Source organism: Cnephaeus nilssonii (assembly GCF_951640355.1).
Source record: "Cnephaeus nilssonii genome assembly, chromosome: 6".
Lineage (NCBI taxonomy): Eukaryota > Metazoa > Chordata > Mammalia > Chiroptera > Vespertilionidae > Cnephaeus > Cnephaeus nilssonii.
Genome location: NC_137077.1, coordinates 20,460,882 through 20,479,924, shown reverse-complemented (window position 1 = coordinate 20,479,924; position 19,043 = coordinate 20,460,882). Strand labels below are relative to the sequence as shown.

The window sequence follows — 19,043 nt, the reverse complement described above, 5'->3', positions numbered from 1 at the left end:
GCCCTGTAATAGAGAAACCTGTTTAAGCCAGCATTTTCCAACCTCACTTGACCACAATATCCTTTTTCACTCACCACTCAAAAACGTGAACTTATTTTTGTGTATTGAGCATGGACAACATGTCCAGCCCTGTTGATACAGAGGACAAGGGTCTTGGCCCCAGGGTACAGAAACGAGGGGCTGTCATCTGAGCTCTGCCCAGCCCTCCAGCCCCCCAACCCCCAGCCTTGGAAAGAGACAGAAGCAAGGAGGAACAGCCCAGCCTGGTATCCGCTGTGGTGGAGAGGCTATGCACACTCTGCAGTGAGAGTGGGCCCAGCAGCAGCCCTAGTGTGCAGAGGGGCCCTAGGCAAGGGGCGGTACAAAGCCACAGGTGGCAAGAGCAAAGCCACCTGCAGGGATCCAAAAGAGAGACACCCAGAGGGAACTGGAGAGAAAATCTAGAGGCTGGTGATTAGTCATCGAATCAGTGGGTGGGTGTGCCAGTTAGGCTTTCCGGAAACTGTGGGGAGTATGTGAGCGATGGGCGGGGGGGGGGGGGGGGGGGGGGGGGGGAATCATTAGTTGGCCCAGAGTTGGGGTTACATTAAGTGCCATTATCTGCTGGGGTTTCTTCTCTGGCCAGTCTGTGAAGACTGCTGAAGGCACTGCTTCCTCCTCTCTCTTCCTGCGAGTGGAGTGCGAGTGCAGGGTTGGGTGAGTGCGCGGAGCTGGAATCTGTTGAGATCTGCCCAGGTGGGTGTGTCCCCACCCGCCCCAGGAGCAGGTCCTTCCAGCCCAGCCCAGTGCAGAGCAGACAGCGGAAGCCAGCTTGGGGCAGCGGCAGAGCTCAACGGGGAGCACAGGTATGGGGGTGTCACGGGTGGGCTTGAACCTCATGGGGGCATAAGGGGCCGCACCCCACTTTTAGAAATGGAAGATGTGAGTGGGGGTGGAGGTGAGGGTGGGCCATGGGCCCCAGAAAACCTTTTGAATAGAGTAAAAAGCTAAAAGGGGCTGCCTCAGGCAGAGAGACCTTCTCAGGCAGAACACACCCTAGAGGGTCCCTCTGAAGCTCGAAGCCCCACATGGGGGCATCTCGGGAGGCTGTGTTCTCCCCTTCACCCGTTAGGCCCACTGTCAGGCCGAGCCCTGGACTTCCCAAGACCAATGAGGAGGGTCCTCTGGGATTGATTTCCAACCTTTTCCCATTCTCAGTTAGTACTTAACCCCTAATGCCCACTCACCTCCCAGGGCCAGCCCCTCTCCTAGATGACAATAAACTTACCTGATTAAACTCCATGAGTGGGTTCACTGGCACAAATGTGTTCTTATGGTTATCCTTCCTAGCTAACCAAGGGGTATTTCTATCTGTCTATCTATCTATCTATCTATCTATCTATCTATCTATCTATCTATCTACCTACCTACCTATCATCTGCATTGGTTTTAGAGAGATGAAGGGGGAGAGAGAGAAAACACATTGATTTGTTGTTCCACTTATTTATGCATTTATTGGTGCATTCTTGTATGTATTCTGACTGGAGATTGGACCCATAACCTTGGTGTATCAGGACAATGCTCTAACCAACTGACCTACCCGGCCAAGGCCTCCAAGGGGTATTTTCATGGGGTCTTTGAAAAACACTGCCTTAACCCAATGCGTTCATCTATATAAAAGGGTTAGATAAAATTATTTCTAATGTCCCTATAGCTATGCTAGAATGTGGCTCCTGGGTGGCATGAAAGAGATGAAATTTCAGATATTGAGCACAGGTGGGGGAAATATTTGAGGGTGGGCAAGGCTTTATGATACCTTTGTCTCACACCAATGAGGGCAGCAGCCTACCTATTATCTATGTTTATGGGGGCCTCCCTGAGAGAAGAGGACCTCCCACCTGATTGTATCTCCAGCTCCTTTTAGGGTGAGCTGAAATTGTAGCCCTAAGGGGAGATGGAGGCAAGGCTTGAGGGGGGAACAGAATCTTATCCCTGTAAGCCTCACCTCCTGGCCACTCAGAGACACCAGAGCCCAGCTCTGCCTGCCTGTGTCTGATGCTGTCAGCTCTCCCCACGCTGCTGCCCCCAGTGTACACCCCAACACAGGCCCACGGGGCAAGGAGACAGTAGAAAGGGTGAGGACAGAAGCCAGTGGCGCATACTCAGTGCTGCCGGGAGTTCAGGGTGAGGTCAACAAGGCTGGAAGGCTGCGGGAGACTCTCTGAGGCAGGCAGGACCCTGCCAGGCCGGCCGCCAAGCAAGGTTAGATGCATGCCTACCCTCAGAGCACGGGGCCAGGACAGCTCCTCTGAGTGATTTCTCTTGATTGGGACTTCCTGTTTTTCCAGCTCTTGAAAGCAGGGTGGAGAGAGAGGTGCAGGTGGGGAGGTGACACCACGCATTGAGGAAACGAATGATTGAGCTGTCGGCCGCCTTTACTTTCTGCCTTTTCCCAGAAAGAAACGGGAGGGATGAGGTCAGAATACCTGGGACAGGAGAAGACATGACTGGGGATGATGTTGGGAAGGCAGCAGGAGACAGGCTCAGGGTGGGGGCAGGCATTTTGGCTGGAGCAAGCAGAGCAGGCCTGAACCCGGGAGGAGGGTGGATGGAGATGGGACAGGACAATCCCCTGGGGTCTGTGCCGGAGAGGTGCCTGTCCTTGGGAAGAACGTGGTCCCTGGGTTAGGATGAGGCCATCTACTCGCTCAGGTGACCTCGAACTATCTCCACACCACAGAGCCCTCAGACCCAGGACAAGCTGACGAGCAGGATTCACCCGTGTCCCCAAAGCAGCTCTGGGACAGACCTTTCCACAAAGCCTTTGGATTGGGTCAGGGCTTCTTCCAGACGCTCGGCAGTTTGGATCCGTGTGGGGAGTCTGAATATACAGATACCGAGAGGCCTTTGTAATGAAGCCGGCTGCGTGCCAGGGTGCATCCTCCCAATGCTGCCTGAGCCCAGCAGCAGAGGAAAGTGGGCTTAGCTGACAAGGCAGGTTAGAGCACACGCTGTGTAGCGCAAGCATGTCAAACTCGCGGCCTGCCTGCGGCCCACAATGAATATTTTTGCGGCCCAGCCAATATAACGGTATGTAAGAAATGTTTTAATAAGAATTTTGTAACTTAACTTTTACAATATCCTGTTGTACATAATTATTAATAACGAACTACAACGTTCGCTAATGGCTGATTACTATAATCGTGTTGCATTCATTTCCCTTACGCACCTTAAGCGCAGGCGCACCATTTCTCTCCACTAACACTAGCAGCGAATATTGTAGCAGCCGATTGCCACGTCATTAGTCTTGGACTGACCTGTTTGGTATGCACAATAGGAAATATTTCGCTTTCGGAGAACAAGAAAAATAGGTTTATTTGCGTTACACTTATTAATTTGTGGAGTTATTCAGTGTCTGGTAAGTTAATGTTCAAGAAAAAGTATTAAATTTTATTAAAATGTTCTATTGTTTTATGTTAATGATTACTCATTTATCTCAGCCCTTTGTATTCAGCATGTCTCTATCAAAATAAACCTACATTTCTATGAAAATTGAAGCTTTTGTTTTTTTGCGGCCCACATAAACTCAAACCTTGTTTATTGGGCCCGTCTTAGCCTTTGAGTTTGACATGCTTGTTGTAGCAGGTGGGACACACTGACAGGCCGGGATTTCAGAATCTAAAATGAGGTTGGGGTTATTCTAGAGCAGATCTCCTGGGGCAAGGAGGACGGGGATATCTGAGATTCCTACTTTTCAAACTTCTGAAATATGTGAATTAATTACTAAAAAGAAGAGGTGAAGAGAGAGCAAGGCATTTGACGAATGTGTGGGAGGGGAAAGGAGAGAAGAGCCTGGAGAGGGCAGCAGAAAAGAACGCTGGACAAAGAGGAGGTATTTCTTTCCCGCCCTGCCTCCACCATTGTCCCAAATCACACATTTGTCTTCAGCTCTTGTCTGTGTTGTTGGTCAGATGCCAGAAGGGTGGGTGCTGCTGGCGGGCTCTGTGTAGCGGAGAGAGGGAATGATCATGATCTAGCCTCCTGCCCACTTTTACTCTCTCATTCTTACTTCCTGCCTGTGGCAGAAAATAGCCCTGTCCCTCCCCGCTTATCTCAGCAAAGAGCAGTGCCCAGCCCAGCTCAGAGGACAATGGGACGGGTGTGAGACGCCCTAAGGACACGAGGAAGGAACCTGGGTCTGGAGGTGCACAGGGGAGGCTGAAGGACAGGGACACAGGGAGGAGGGCCGTGGCTGCACGCTCGGGTGTGAGTGTGTGGTGGGCAGGTGATGTGGGATGGCACAGCCCCTGGTGCCTCGATGTGTGTGGTGCTGCTTTGCCCTTCAGGGCCTTGGCGCTGGCATCTGTTCGTGCACTTCCGTGGAGGTATGTGCTCCTGCAGCTGCCTGACTCTGTGGTGCAAGGACACGGGCCCTAAGGCAGGGGCTGTGTCTGCCCTTCCTCCTGGGGCCGTCTGTCCATGCCTCCATGCATTTGTGGGTTACAGGGCGTGCAGCGACACTGAGGGACATGTTACTAGGAATCTCATGTTCCCACATCCGTGCCTGTTGAGGTGGCTGAGCCCACACAGGCCTCCGTGTCCTATCCCTCCTCCCCTGTGAAATGAAACCCCAGTGTCGGTTCTTTTCTGGGTTGGCTGCTGTTCCTTTACTTCCTGCATCTCCCCTACAACCCAACCTCTTCCTCACGGCAGGGCTGGGGAGAGGCCCAGACCGCCCCTTCCCCACATCCAGCACCCTCCTTCCGTTTCCTGTGTGCCTCCTTTTTGGCAGTTTTCCATCTTGTCATCTGGCCTGGCGGGGTGCCCATTCAGCTCCACTGAGGGGAGCCTCAGGGAAGCGGGGCGGATGGGGTGGGGACCAGGGCAGGGGCCTGGCAGCTTTCCACACTCAGCTTGGGCCATTCTGTGTAAGTCTGTCCGGCAGGGGTGACTTTTTGACAAATAGGTTCCACTATAAAGAAACCCAGGGACGCCCTTCTTTTGGAGCAAGAGCATTAGCCTCAGCTTTGCTAAAGGGCTCCTAACTTTACCTTTAAATAGCAGCTCATGTAATACATTTTGGTCTGTTAAACAGTGCAACTTTGTCAACGGAAAGACTTGCAATTTTGGGGGAATAATTATTCATTCACTCTTTCAACGTCTAGTAGGTGCCCCCTAATTGTAAGGAGTATTGATTGTCCAAGTAATGATGAAGAATGATAAAGTGTTACAGTAATTATAGTGTGAACTGTTACTGAAATTTTAATGCAACCTGTTTCCAAACAGGCTTTTTAAGGGGCATGGTCTTTTACTAAGTGAGTTATACATGTGGACAAGATAGTCAGAAATGTGATAAGAAGTGGTTAGTTGTTAAAAAAAAGAAGAAGAAGAAGAAGAAGAAGAAGTGGTTAGTTGTGGTTAGCTGACTGATTTGATATATAACAGACAATGGGGGAGGGGGCAGATATCCTGCCAGCAGTAATGAATTCCACAAGGGCCTGCTAAGTAGACAGAGATGGAGGTGTGAGCACACTTGGGAAGAAAAGCCGTGAAAGATGTGGTCCCATCCCAGGATCTTACCATCTAGTTGGGGAAATGGAACAAATAGACACAATACAACCTGAGGAGTTCAAAGCAGCAAGCTAAGTGCTTAAGTAGATGAGTGGAAATTATAAGGAGGGGCTTATTTGTGTGTGTGAAAGACAGGTGAGCACATGTTACCAGTGTTTGAAGTGGGGGAAAAAAAAAGAAAGATTACTTAAAAGTACATATTTCAATTAGACAAGTGAGGAAGTAAAACCATTTCTCTATGGGCACAGATTTCATGTCGGCATCTGTAAAAGACCAGGAGCTCTGTGCAGCCTCCACCCTCATCTCTACCATCCACTCTTATTGGAAGTAGCACCAGCTTGGACTTGGGAGCCAGGAAGTCCTGGGTTTGAAACCTGACTTCACTCCTCACTGACTGAGCTCTTAAGCTGTTTCCTTGCCTGTAAAAATGAGGATAAACACCGACGTCCAAGGGCTGTTGGAAGGATTAAATACTGTGCATATAAAACACCCCAGGATATGGTGAACAATCAGTAAATGACAGCTATTTCACTCAACATTTATTGACATTGACGTAGGTGCTGGCAATACAAAGATGAGTAAGTCACAGTCCATAGGCCTTCCCTCAAGGAGCTCACAGTCGAGTGGGAGGTGCAGATAAAGAACAGCTCATTGCAGTACGGGCGGGCGGGAACAGCTGTGATAAACCCGGGCACCCAGGGGAAGCGCCAGTGAGGGACCACATCTGCCTTGTGGGGAGGGAGTCAGGAAAGGCCTCACAGAGTCCTCAGAGGTGACTGAGTCTGTCAGTTGGAGAATGGGAGGAGGCTCATTCCAAGTTGAAATTCAAGAGGAAACAGCATGAAAACATAAAGTATGTGCAAAATGATTAGTTTGGTGTAGCTGGAGCAAAGGAGCATGGGAGATGGGGCATGTGTCAGGAACAGAGCCTGGTTTTATTTACTTTTCAGCCCCAGTTAGTGTAATTTTTCCCTGTTGAAATTGGTATTTTGGAGAGGAAGTGTTTCTTTAAAAAAAAAAAACCAAACTATTTTATTTATTTTTTTACGATATACAAAATAAATCAGTCTCTAGGCGGTCTCTAATTTCGGTCCTCAGGTATCAGGGTTCTCTCCTGTGAGTTTTTCGCTGATTATTCAGGAAGTTGTTCTGTATTTTAGTTGTAATACCAGTTTGTTCCTAGGAGCATGTCCATGCAGCATCTTACTCTGCCGCCATTTTTAATCCTAGGAAGTGTTTCTTTATTCCCTTTAACTGTTCTACACCTCTCACAAGTCTTAAACTGCAGTTAGTAGTGGTTGGAGGGAGAACAAATGAACAAAAACCCACAAGAAAACTTGTTACAGTCAGGTTTACAATTTAGTTTCATGTAAGAATTCAAGCAGTTCCTTTTGAAAGGAGTAAGTCCAGGATCTTAGGATAATTGCTCAGGGTCTCCGCACAACTTTGCTCCCTAAGATGGCATGTGGACACTCATATTCATAGCATTATATTCACAATAGCCAACAGGTAGAAAAACCGAAGAAACTATCGACAGATGGATGAATAAACAAAATGTGATATACATATATATGAATATTTTACTCAGCCATAACAAATAATGCCATTTGATACGTACTACAACATGGATGGACCTTGAAAACTTTTGCTAAGTGAAATAAGCCAGGCACAAAGGAACAGATATATGACGCCAGCCATGCGAGGTATCTGGAATGAGCAAATTCACAGAGACAGAAAGTAGAATAGAGGTTACCAGTGGCTGGAGGGCAGGGGTGGTGGTGGTGGAATGGTGGTGGAATGTTTAATGGGTGTAAAGTTGTTGTTTGGGATGGTGAAAAGGTTCTGGTGATGGTTACACAACATTGTGAAGGTACTTAATGCCACTGAATTGTACACTTCAAGATGGTTACAAGGGTAAATAAGTTATGTATGTTTCACCACAAACACACAAAATAGATGGCATCTGGGTAGCTTCTGTGGCCTCGTGGCATTAAGGAAGGTGGGATACTGAGACCATGTCCTGTCGTCTGGCTCCTCCACCTCTTAACTATACCCTTTGTCTGCCGGCTGTTGCCTCTCTCCAGCAGTCTCATCGGTACCCATGGTACTTTCTCACCTCACTGCCCTGCTCTCTGGGCTCAGGGTCCCCTTTGATCTCTTACTAACAAACAGCCATCTCTCCCTATCACAGAACCCCATTGGGGCGTTCCCTAGTCCAGCAGTCGCCAGCCTTTCGGACCTCACGGACCACTGGTTGGGGACTGCTGCCTAGTCGGATTCTCCAGGGGAAAAGCTCAACCCACAGGGCCTTGCCCGGCCTGCAGGGCTGGGCTGGTGTGTGGTCAGCCCAGGAGAGCCCTGTTATATTATTACCCCCACTTTACAGATGAAGAAACTTAGAGAGGTCAGCTCAGAAGTAAACTCAGGGTGCTCTGAGCGAAAGCCCAGCCCACACAGGAGCAAAGTGGGTGTGAAGAGTGAGGCTGGGATTTTGTCCTGTACTTGGGAGCTTGAACTTTATTCTTTAGATAAAAGGGAACCAGAGAACACCTGCTCCAGGGGAGGTGCTCCACAGCACTCGTTACCACCTGCCAGGACACCTGTTTACTTGCCCTTTATTACCTGCTTCTCCCAGTGGAATGGAAGTGAATGGGGGCAAGGCCTTGTCTTGGTCACTGCTGTGAACATGCCTGTGAAAGCCTGAACACTTTATATACATACAGTAATCTTATTTAATCTAAAGACCTTATGACCCCCACTCCTCGACCCCCGCTCCACCCCCAAGTAAAGAAAATGAAGTTCAGAGAGATTAAGTCATTTTTCTGACGACTAAAGTTAGGTGAACTGGCAAAGCCAGGATTGAAACCCAGGCAGTCTTGCCCTAGCCGGTTTGGCTCACAGGGTGGAGCGTCGGTCTGCAGACTCAAGGGTCCCAGGTTCGATTCTGGTCAAGGGGTCAAGGGCACATGCGGGGGGTTGAGGCTGGGTCCCCAGTGGGAGGTGTGCAGGAGGCAGCCCATCAATGATTCCCTCTCATCATTGATGTTTCTCTCTCTCTCTTCCTCTGAAATCAATTATATATATGTATATATATATATATATATATATATAGAGAGAGAGAGAGAGAGAGAGAGAGAGAGAGAAGAAGAAGAAGAAGAAGAAGAAGAAGAAGGAGGAGGAGGAGGAGGAGGAGGAGGAGGAGGAGAAGAAGAAAAGAAAAAAATGAAACCCAGGCAGTCTGAACTGCTATACAGCCCTGCTGCAGAAAGCTACTCTGGCAGGACAGAAGGCGGGGAAAAGGCTTGAGGCTGAGAAAAGACTCAAGAGGCCAGCCAGTTTAGCTAGATAAACATCTGTCCTCCACCCTGGCCTTGCATAACGCTGACTTTTGGTTTGCCTTCCTACTCCAGGTCTCCGGATGATGAAGCCCTGACCAAAGGCACCCACCCCAGGCAGCCATCGGCCCTGCAGCCATAACCCACATTCTCCGGCCCTACCCCTGCTGGCTTTGGGACTGTCTCCATGCAGCCTCCAGGCCCTGCCCTGGAGATGACTGCGAAGTCAGGACCTTGGTGTGCCCCGTGACGCCCCGAGGCTAGCCCCTCGGCACACTCCGGCACCATGTTGGCCAACTCCTCAGCAAACACTTCTGCCAACAGCTCTGATCTCCCGTGCCCGGACTACCGGGCCACGCACCGGCTGCACATGGTGGTCTACAGCCTGGTGCTCCTCGCCGGGCTCCCGCTCAACGCGCTGGCCCTCTGGGTCTTCCTGCGGGCGCTGCGCGTGCACTCCGTGGTGAGCGTGTACATGTGCAACCTGGCGGCCAGCGACCTGCTCTTCACCCTGTCGCTGCCCGTGCGCCTGCCCTACTACGCGCTGCACCACTGGCCCTTCCCGGACCTCCTGTGCCAGACGGCGGGCGCCATCTTCCAGATGAACATGTACGGCAGCTGCATCTTCCTGACCCTCATCAACGTGGACCGCTACGCCGCCGTGGTGCACCCGCTGCGGCTGCGCCACCTGCGGCGGCCCCGCGTGGCGCGGCTGCTCTGCCTGGGCGTGTGGGCGCTCATCCTGGTGTTCGCGGTGCCCACGATGCTCGTGCACAGGCCCTCGGCCTGCAGCTACCGCGGCATCCGGGTGCACCTGTGCTTCGAGAGCTTCGGCGACAAGCTGTGGAAGAGCAGGCTGCTGCCGCTCGTGCTGCTGGCCGAGGCGCTGGGCTTCCTGCTGCCGCTGGTGGCCGTGGTCTACTCGTCGGGCCGCGTCTTCTGGACCCTGGCGCGGCCCGACGCCACGCAGAGCCGGCGGCGGCGGAAGACGGTGCGCCTCCTGTTGGTCAACCTGGTCATCTTCCTGCTGTGCTTCGTGCCCTACAACACCACGCTGGCCGTCTACGGGCTGCTGCGGGCCGACCTGGTGGCGGCGAGCCCCGCGGCCCGCGACCAGGTGCGCGGGGTGCTGATGGTGATGGTGCTGCTGGCGGGCGCCAACTGCGTGCTCGACCCGCTGGTGTACTACTTCAGCGCCGAGGGTTTCCGCAACACCCTGCGCGGCCTGGGCTCGCCTCTCGGGCCCAGGACCTCGGCCTCCAACGGGGACGGAGGGACGCTCGCCCAACTGTCCCGGGAGCCCACCCCCACCAGCAGGCCTGCTGCCTCCAGCCAAGGACTGATCAGGCATTCCAACCCCCGGACGCCAATCCCCGAGGATTCCGTCCTCTAAGCGAACAGAGGGCCCCAGCCCGGTTACACCCACCTCCCCCCCCCCCCCCCGCCCCCGCGCGCCTCTCGCACCGGAAAACTTGCAGGGTGCGTACAGGAGGGCGGTGGATCAGACACTTGGATTTCTGGGTGGCAACTCCAACTCATAAATGCAGAAGGAGCAAAGTGTGGGAGCAAGGGGCGCGGGGAAGGAAGGGTGCTGGTGGAAATGTCTTCTTCATGTTAGTGGTGATGATGAGCATAGAGAAGACCCCGTCCCCAGTCTGTAGGAAGTGGTGGTGCTGTGAGCCTGCCAAGGCAGAGGCAGAGGCATGGATGAAATGCCCTGGCGGGGGACTTGAAACACTGCCCAGCACTGGTAGATGTAGCAGAAAAATGGATGTCCCGGTTTTAGACTGACCTCCGCAGTCTTAGGGCCGTAGGTGCCACCCACATTTCATTCCCACCTGGGCTCCCCTCCCCGGCATTGAGCATAATACAAGAGTTTATTGGATAAGACAGAACTGGTTTCCTTCTTGTTTCGAAACTTGTGATAATTTAGACCTGACCTTCAACCTGGGGTGGTTGGGGGCAGGGCAAAACTGTGAGTTAGAAGGTTTTCTTTTCTCCAGAATCTTGGTCCCTGTCCCCCTTTCTAGGTCTTTTCTTATCCTACACTCCAACCCCCTTTCAAGACCTCCTCCATTCTAGATCCTAAGTCTACTCCTGCCACCCCCCTCCCCACGGCTTCATCTAGAGTAAGGAAACAATTCTTTGTACTAAAGTAGCAGTTCGCAAATTTTTTGGTCTCAGACCCTTTACACCCTTAAAAATTGAGAATTCCAAAGAGCTTTTGAATATACTTAGTTCTTTTGATACTGACCATATTAGAAATTAAAATGAAGTTTTCAAAACATACAGGTCTGGCCACTGTGGTTCAGCTGGTTGAGCATCATCCATGCACCAAACAGGTCCTTGGTTCGATTCCTGGTCAGGGTACATCCCCAGGATTTTGGTCTGGATTCCCAGTAGGGGGGCGTGCAGGAAGCAGCCAATCCAAATCCATGTTTCTCTCACACATCGATGTTTCTCTTTCTCCCTCTCCCTCTCTAAAATAAATAAAAAACATATTTGAAAAGACAGAAATACACAGGCACACATTCCATTAGCTGTGAGAGCAATGATATCTTCCATGAAGCCGCTGGAAAACCCTACTGTGTACTTGTGATAGGATGAAAGCGAAAAGAACAAACGACGATAGTATTATGAAAACAGTTTTGACCTCATGGACTTCTCAAAGAGTCAGTCCCCAGATCACACTTTGAGAACTATACCTATACTCAAGTATTAAAGTTCTTGTGTAACTTCTTCCCAGGGCATTATATAGAGTGCTTTTTATTGCTGTGGAAGAGAGCAATGCTCAACAAATCAATTAATAATTGTAGCCCTTAAGGCTTGGGGTTTGGGGTGGGGGTGGGACAGTCGGAGCTGCGCACCCAATGGAACTTGGCCTTGGGCTTGCTGGAGCAGCCGCCCTAAGGTGGGGGTGGAACTAGTCACAGGCACCCTGGGGAGAAGGGGGTGGGGCTTCTCCCAGAGGGAGCAGGAACTGTGCCGCAGCCAGGAAAGAAGTTGACAGGGAAGTTAGAGTGTGATGGGAGGACAGGAATCGGCGGGCTGTTCTTAGCAAGCTGGAGGCAAAGGAAATGGAAGACTGGTTTATGGGCCACCTACTGCTTTCTTCCCTTTTTACCGGAGTCGGCGTCGGCGTCGGGAGCCGGTAGGGGCTGCAGAGTTGGCACTAGGACATCTTGAGACCCTGGCATTAGCGAGGGAGTTGTTGCCATGCCTCGGTCTTGTATGCCTTTCTGTGCCTGTCTCTCAATGCTGTATGTTTCTGTGTGTGTGTGTGTGTGTGTGTGTGTGTGTGTGTGTGTACGCGCGCCCGCCCGCTCGTGCCAGTGTCAGGGTTTTCCTGTGAGTATCTGGGCCTTTTTGTCTATGTGATCCGTCCAGATGGTGATTTACAGGTGTAAAATGACCCCTGGTGGCCAAACCAGAGAACTGACCCAGATTCCTCCGTGATAGCCTCCAAGTCCGTGCCTTCCACCATCTGGCGGGAGGTTAGAGTCCTGGAGCAGGCCCTCGCCTCCTGCTGTTCTAAAAGAGGCCTGGAGGTTAGCACCTGCTAAGTCTTGCGTCATCCTTAGGGTTCAGGACCCACCCGTGCCCTTCCAACCCTGGGATTAACAAACAGAACCGAACACAATTTTTAAAAACTACTGGATTATTTTTATATGCAGATACATGAAATAAATTCCAAAGTAATTAAAACCAACATAGCAAGTATCTTCTACATACTATATAATTTACTTATTTATTTATTATAATTTTTATAATTTATTGTCTGTCTCTTCCCTCTCCCCAGGTAGACTGTAAGCTCCCTGAGGGCAGGGATTTTTGTTTGATGGTTCTCTGATGGAGCTTAGAACAAATAAATATTTGTGGAATGTTGCACAGTTGGGTCTTGCTGTGAAGTAGTTTACTACCCAGTGGGAACAAAAGAACAAATCAACTCTAATTACCATTCAAGACAGAAGATGCAAGAATGCAGAGTAAGCCCTGGCCAGTGTGGCTCAGTGGTTGAAGTGTTAGCCCGGAGTATCAAAGGGCCTTAGGTTCAATTCCGGGTCACAGGCACATAACTGGATTGCGAGTTCAATTCCCAGCCCTGGTTAGGGCAAGTTCTGAAGGCAACCAATCGATGTGTGTGTGTCTCTCTCTCCCTCCCCTCTTCCATTCTCTCTAAAAGTCAATGGGAAAAATATCCTCAGGTGATATTTAAAAAAAAAGGGGGGGGAGATGCAGGGTAAGGTTAGCTGCTCATTTAGTGGGCAATGGGAAGCCCCTGAAGATTTTGCTAACCTTGACATAGTGTGGGGTAAACCGTAGGAAATCAGGTGGAGAGAGTCTAAGGAGAAAGGAAGACTGGTCAGGGAGCTATTACAATAGTCCAGAAAAAGTGTGACCGTGGCCTACGGAGGTGGATGGAAGTAGGCTGTCTCCAATGTGAAATTTCTGGTGTTTAAGCTCTGGTGGACTCTTTCCCCACATTCGGTATACCCCAAGGGTTTCCATCACAAGAATAGATTAAGGAGATGTGGCAGGCAGAGGAGAAATGACCAAAACCTGACAAGTAACAGGCTGGGGAAGTTTAAGAAAACCCATAGCCATGACCATTTTCACAGGATTCCCCAATTACTGCGTGGACTGCATGATGGAGACAAGATGTGAGGAATCCAGAGTCCATGTCCTGTGGAGTTACCTCAGTTGAAGTTTAGGAAAATCCAAAGGAGGAAAACGGAGGAAACCTAAACGGAGGGAGGAGAGCTTTAACAAGTTTTTAACATGCTCTCTGAATGCCTGGATCTCAATTTAGTGCTTAAAATGCATTATCTAATTTATTACAACAACTCACTGAGTTAGGGATGATTATTACCCCATTTTACAGATGAAACACCCTGGAGAAGTTAAGGTCTTAAGGTCACACAACCAGGAAGTGGCGCAGTATCTCTGGCTCCCAACATCCTACTATATCTCCCCTTCCTGGCACATCCCATCTCACCCCTGCCTTTATGACATTCACCCTTCCCTACTTTCCTTTCTTCCCTTTCCTTCCCCATGTAAGTCACCTCTCCTTCACCTCTCTTGACTGAATTCTCACCTTGGACCTACTGTACCACCTCAGCCTCCTTTCCCAGTGCTTCCTCCTTGCTCTAACCCACTCAGCCTCCAGCACACCTGTCCCTTCCCTCTGCTCTGGCCTCCAGCCCCCGTGCAGAACACAGTGTGGCGGGGGCACGCGCAAGCAGGATGGCTCAGCCTTCGTGCAGTTGGCCGCTGGTCCCTTCCCCCAGTGAGGATGTGCCCAACATCTCCAAGGCAGCATTCTTGCTTATCTACCAACTAAACGAAAGAGACCTCCTCTGGGATCTCCACGAAGTCTGTCTCCAAAGGATGGTCCCACTGCATGGCGAGATTAGTTAGGGGAGTAGTGATCATTGGTCTTGAAATGAAAAATTCAGGAGAACCAGGGGAGAAGTAAGGGAACCCAAAGGGGCCCTGAACCATCTTGAGGGCAATCCTCACGGGTTGCTACGTGGGGTCCTGTGGAAGGAATGAGGAGGTGAGGTAAGCTCACACCAGACCTTCCTTCTCCTTCTCCGTTCTTTCAGGAGACCCTGGAGACAAGCGGCTGGTAACTCCGCGTGCTGTCCTTCACAGGGGAGCAAGAACAACGCACTAAGAACTGAGGTTCCTCACAGGGGTCTTGGAGAATCCCAAAGGTTCTCTGGACTTGGGAATCAGAAAAACCTAGGTACTCATTTCAGCTCTGACACAGTGACTTAGCCTCTGAACCTCTGTTTTCTCCTCTGAGAAATGGGGATCGGAATACCTACTCACTGGGGTGCTGTGAGGGTCAATGAGCTCTCCTTTGGAAGGCACCTGAGAGGCACCCCGGAAGGGGAGCTCTTTCCCACAAGAATATGCCATGGGTAGAGTCTGTTTGTGATGCCCACGGGGAGGGTTTCTGGAGGACAGGGAGGGCCCCAGGTGAATCCTCACCCAGACGGGGCTCTGCCAGCAATGCGAACGGGGCCAGGCTGGTGCGTTTCCATGGTGCGAGGTCAAGTGGACAGTTTTCGGGAGCGGTGACTGGCCGGTTGCCCTCTGGGGGCACTCTCTCCCCACTGGACTTCAGGCACCTACAGCCAGAGGCGTGGGTGGCAGTACCTGAGTGGGAGAAGAACGGGGCATGGGATGAAGAACCAGGCAAAGGAGAAAGGGCGAGCCTGGAGGGGAAGTCAGGGCCCAGGCAGGCACAGGGTGGGGCCAGGAGAGGGGCCCAGGGCAGGAGGGCGGGCGGGAGCCCGGGAGGTTGAGCGCCCGCGAGGGCGGAGGGGGGGGAGGGACGGGAGCGAGGCTGGCGGCGCTGACACAGCCTCGATGTGTGGAACGGGCTGGGGTTTGGCCCACAGGTCAGGCGTCTGGCAGTATTATGGGATGGAGAGGCCTTAGGAGACAGGAGAGTATTATGGGCTGGAGCAGCCTTAGGAGACTGGGGAATATTATGGGCTGGTGAGGCCCGGCTCCAACTGGAGGCGGGAGGAAGGGGTGCGGGGCGGGAAGGGGGGGGTGGTGGTGGAAGGGAATATTATGGGCTGGAGGCCTCCTGCGACCAGAGGCAAGAGTATTATGGGCTGGCAAGGCCTTCGGTGGCCAGAGGGGGGAGCAGCGGGGGATGGCACCGGCTGCATGTGACTGAGGGGGGGCCAAGTTGGGGGGGGTGGCGAGGGGGGGGTGGGGGAGCATATTATGGGATAGCTCTTTGTACCTACTGCGGGGACTGCTTCTCCAGATGATATTATGGGATGTCGTGTGTGGGAGGGGGAGTGGGGCTGGGGGGATTATTATGGGATGGTGGTGCAGAATGGGGAGGGCCTGGGAAGCTCTTCTCTAACCCCCCACCCCATCCCTTCCTCTCTTGCCATCTTCTCTAGGGTCTGCTTCTCTCCCAAACGGCCCAAGGGGACCACCTGAAACCCAGCACCCCGCCCCTACACACACACACACACACTTTAGGCACCTCAACCCATCCGAGGCATCTCCCCTAGCTAGCAGCCACCTCCGGGGCGCTGAGGGGGAAAGGCAGCCCTGGGGATGGGGAGAAAGCCCCAAAGCAGGGTTGTGGTGGCCAGTGGACCGCACCTCTCATCTCCGCGGGGTCCCCGCGTCTCCCTACTCCCTTGGACCACTCTCCTTTCCCTTCGCCCTCCCTTTCCCAAAGTGGGGGCCCCGGGTCCTTCTCCCCTCCCCCTCCCCTCTATTTCCTCTCCAGCTCCCTCCACAGCCTTAACCAGTAAAACAGGCGGCCAGCTATTATGGGATGGCTGCTCCCGGCAGCTCTGCAGGGAGGGGGCGGTCACCGCGGAATGTCTCTTGTGGGTGGCTATTATGGGATGGCCGCCTCTCCTTTTTTTTTGGGGGGGGGGCAGCAAGGAGAAGGATTATTATGGGATGTGCCCTGCACAGCTGGGTGGGGCTGTACAGGGTAGGTGAAGCTTTAGGGAGGGGTGAGGGGAAAGGAAAGGAAGGAAGAGGGCAGGAGCTGGGAGGGTGGGTGAGCCCTGGAGCCAGACCTGAGGCCTGGCAAGAGTAACTGGCTGGAGAGGTTCTTCGGTGACAGCTGTTTGAAGGGGACCCTGGGGCAGGCTAGAGCTCGCCACCTCTGAAACCCGGACACCTGGGTTCTGGTGGCTCCCAGCTTGTGAGCTGCAGGGTTGCTGAGTCCGGGCTGCACACGTACTGGCCGGACAGAGAGAATGCTGGGTCCCAGCTGTGTGGCACACCCAAGGGAGCAGTGCTCCTCCTGGGTGGCCACAGGACCCAAGTCCTCCTCTCTCTCTTTGCCTTCCTGGATTCGACCCTTGGGACCATCGCTAAGGTGGGGGAGGGGGGTGATGGACCAGGGGAGCTTTGCCACCTTGCAGTCACACCTAGGGAATACAGGCTGGGTTGGGTCCTGAAGGACGAATGCTTGGCCCATCACCCCCCAAGCCCTGCATAACCTGCATCCTGTCTAGCCATCAGAACGCACTGTCACTGTGGCTTTTCTTCCCTAATCAATTTTTTCTGACAGAGCAAGAGAACACTGGTCCCTTCGATCTCTTACAAGCAGAGTTTCTAGGGCTCACACAGAACAGAGATCTAGGAGGAACTACATACAGAGCACGTGCTGAAAACCCCATGAACAACTATTCTGAGTGTTATTCTAGGTTCTTCTGTACCATGGGATGGGAACAGAACTCGAAGATAACTGACTAGAGAGGCTGTCCCCCTGGATACATTAATCAGGAGATTATCCCACCCTTAGTCCCTGAGGGCCAATCATGCTAGTGGTTTATTTATAATTTATCTGGGAGGGTAGCTTGGAGCCAGGATAGGGAGGGGGAGCATAGATGCATAAAGACCACAAAAAGCCACACACAAACAAACACATCCTAGCCCTCTCTGGAACTCAAGAGGAGAGGAAGGGACCTTAACCTTTTCCTTGTGGTATGAGGGAGAGGTGGGGAGTAAGAGGAGCAAGAGGGTAAGTTGGTAGAACCTATGGGGATCGGGCAGAGGGCTGTGGTGCACAAATGGTACCACCAGCGTTTGTCATCACCGGCTGTGACTACCATTATAAAACTCTCTTCCTGGTTTATATGAGGAATCACTATAGCAATGTGGTAAACATATAAGAAGAAAAGGGCAGATGGAGATTTACAGAAGGGAATTTGAGGCCCAGAGGCAGGCTAGATCCCCTGGAGAAATGGGGAGAGGGAAGGACATAATAGGTGTCTGGCAGCTCTATATAGGAAGGAGAAACTTCTTGAGAGGAGGTATGCCCACATTACGGTATCTTAAAAGAGCTTCCTCCTTCCCCCCAGATGAGGAGCACAAGGTTCCTTCTTAGTACTCAGAATAAGCATGGGGAGGGTTTGCACAAATGAATGGGGCCCGATCTTGAAGTGAAGAGAACTGAATGAGGAAGACTATGGTAGCCTTGTGGAACGGGGGAAATGGCCTGCATGTCACAATGGATGTAGCAAAAGGGTGGACCAGGGAATTAAGTCAGGCAGGAACTGGTGGGAAGACTTATCAGTGTCTCTGGTACTCTGCTTAGAAGCAAAGGGATAGTGATTTCCAGAAGCAAGCTTTGCCTCTTCTGGACTCTTTTCTCCTTGCCAGTTCTCCAGTCCTGTGGCTCCCAGAGGAGAGTCGTATCATCTGGCCAGGCCCTTTCTCTAGGGAAGTGAGATCAGAAGGGCAATGTAGAGATGGTATGAAGCTCTTCCCACTCATTTCTGGTCAGGAAGGGCTCCTCCTAGGAGGAAGTTCCGGTTTCTCTTCAACCTGTCCCACCGCCATAGATCTTGGACTTGTGTGAAAAAGGCACCAGAGAGCAGAGAGAAAGACATTACCTCTGGCTTGGGGTCGGGGGCAGCAAGGCAGTGGTGCTGGGACATTGGTTTTCACTCAAGTCCTAGTTCTCTGGGGGTCAAGAAAGGGCAAAGAGACAGGTGTATGGGCTCAGGTTCTCTGAGGGCCAAAGGGTTTTAAGAATGGGCTCTCCGGCATAGTTAGGGAAGGGGGTGGATACATTGGGAGGCTACCTTGTGGCACAATTGAATGAAGAAGGCATCCTGGAATGTTGACATGTACACGTGGAGGGGAAAATGGGGATTATTATACAACAAAGTGTTTTTTGGGGGGTGGAAAATGGGGCCTCAATGAAATGAGGATGGGGGGCAGTTGAAAGTAATATGAGACTTCAGGATACAAAATGAGAAAGTGGCTGAAAAACCATGAGATGTTGAGGGTAAGCGGAATTTGGTATTTAAGAATGAGGATAACAGTTCTGGCATGTTGACGAGTCACTCAAGAAGGAAGCATATGATGATGATATAGAATTTTAGTATTAGAAATGCTGGCTGGATGAACATCACTTTCCAATCAAAATCCCTTAGTATGTAGGGAACAGATAGATTATCTTGACCACCCACCCATTTTGGAATACCTTCTTGCCTCTAGAAGGACCACCAAGAACCTCTACTGGGATGTGACCTCCCCTGAGACTAGTTGGGATTTGTTTTGTTCTCTGTAACAAGATACTGGGAACTAGCACTCAATTGTTCTCCTTTGACACCAGTCATTCTATCTGGTCTCATAGTTTATTTGGTT

The 19,043-nt window shown here is 51.6% G+C and overlaps 1 protein-coding gene across 2 annotated transcripts; it reads left to right on the top strand.

Annotated features, from left to right (window-relative positions):
- Positions 1-632: 632 nt before the first annotated feature.
- LPAR5 (lysophosphatidic acid receptor 5) lies at positions 633-11,698 on the top strand. 2 transcript variants are annotated; one of them, XM_079775878.1, is made up of 2 exons: positions 633-696; positions 8,961-11,698. In XM_079775878.1, exon 2 carries the CDS (start codon positions 9,172-9,174, stop codon positions 10,276-10,278), a length of 1,107 nt encoding a protein of 368 aa, XP_079632004.1. In that variant the 5' UTR covers positions 633-696; positions 8,961-9,171; the 3' UTR covers positions 10,279-11,698. The 2 variants fall into 2 exon arrangements, with proteins under 2 accessions (XP_079632004.1, XP_079632003.1); XM_079775877.1 differs by lacking the exon at positions 633-696 and adding an exon at positions 732-845.
- The last annotated feature ends 7,345 nt before the right edge of the window (positions 11,699-19,043 follow it).

Bases quoted from the DNA above. Each gene is read 5' to 3' on its own strand.
- LPAR5 (XM_079775878.1), top strand. From the start codon at position 9,172: ATGTTGGCCAACTCCTCAGCAAACACTTCTGCCAACAGCTCTGATCTC.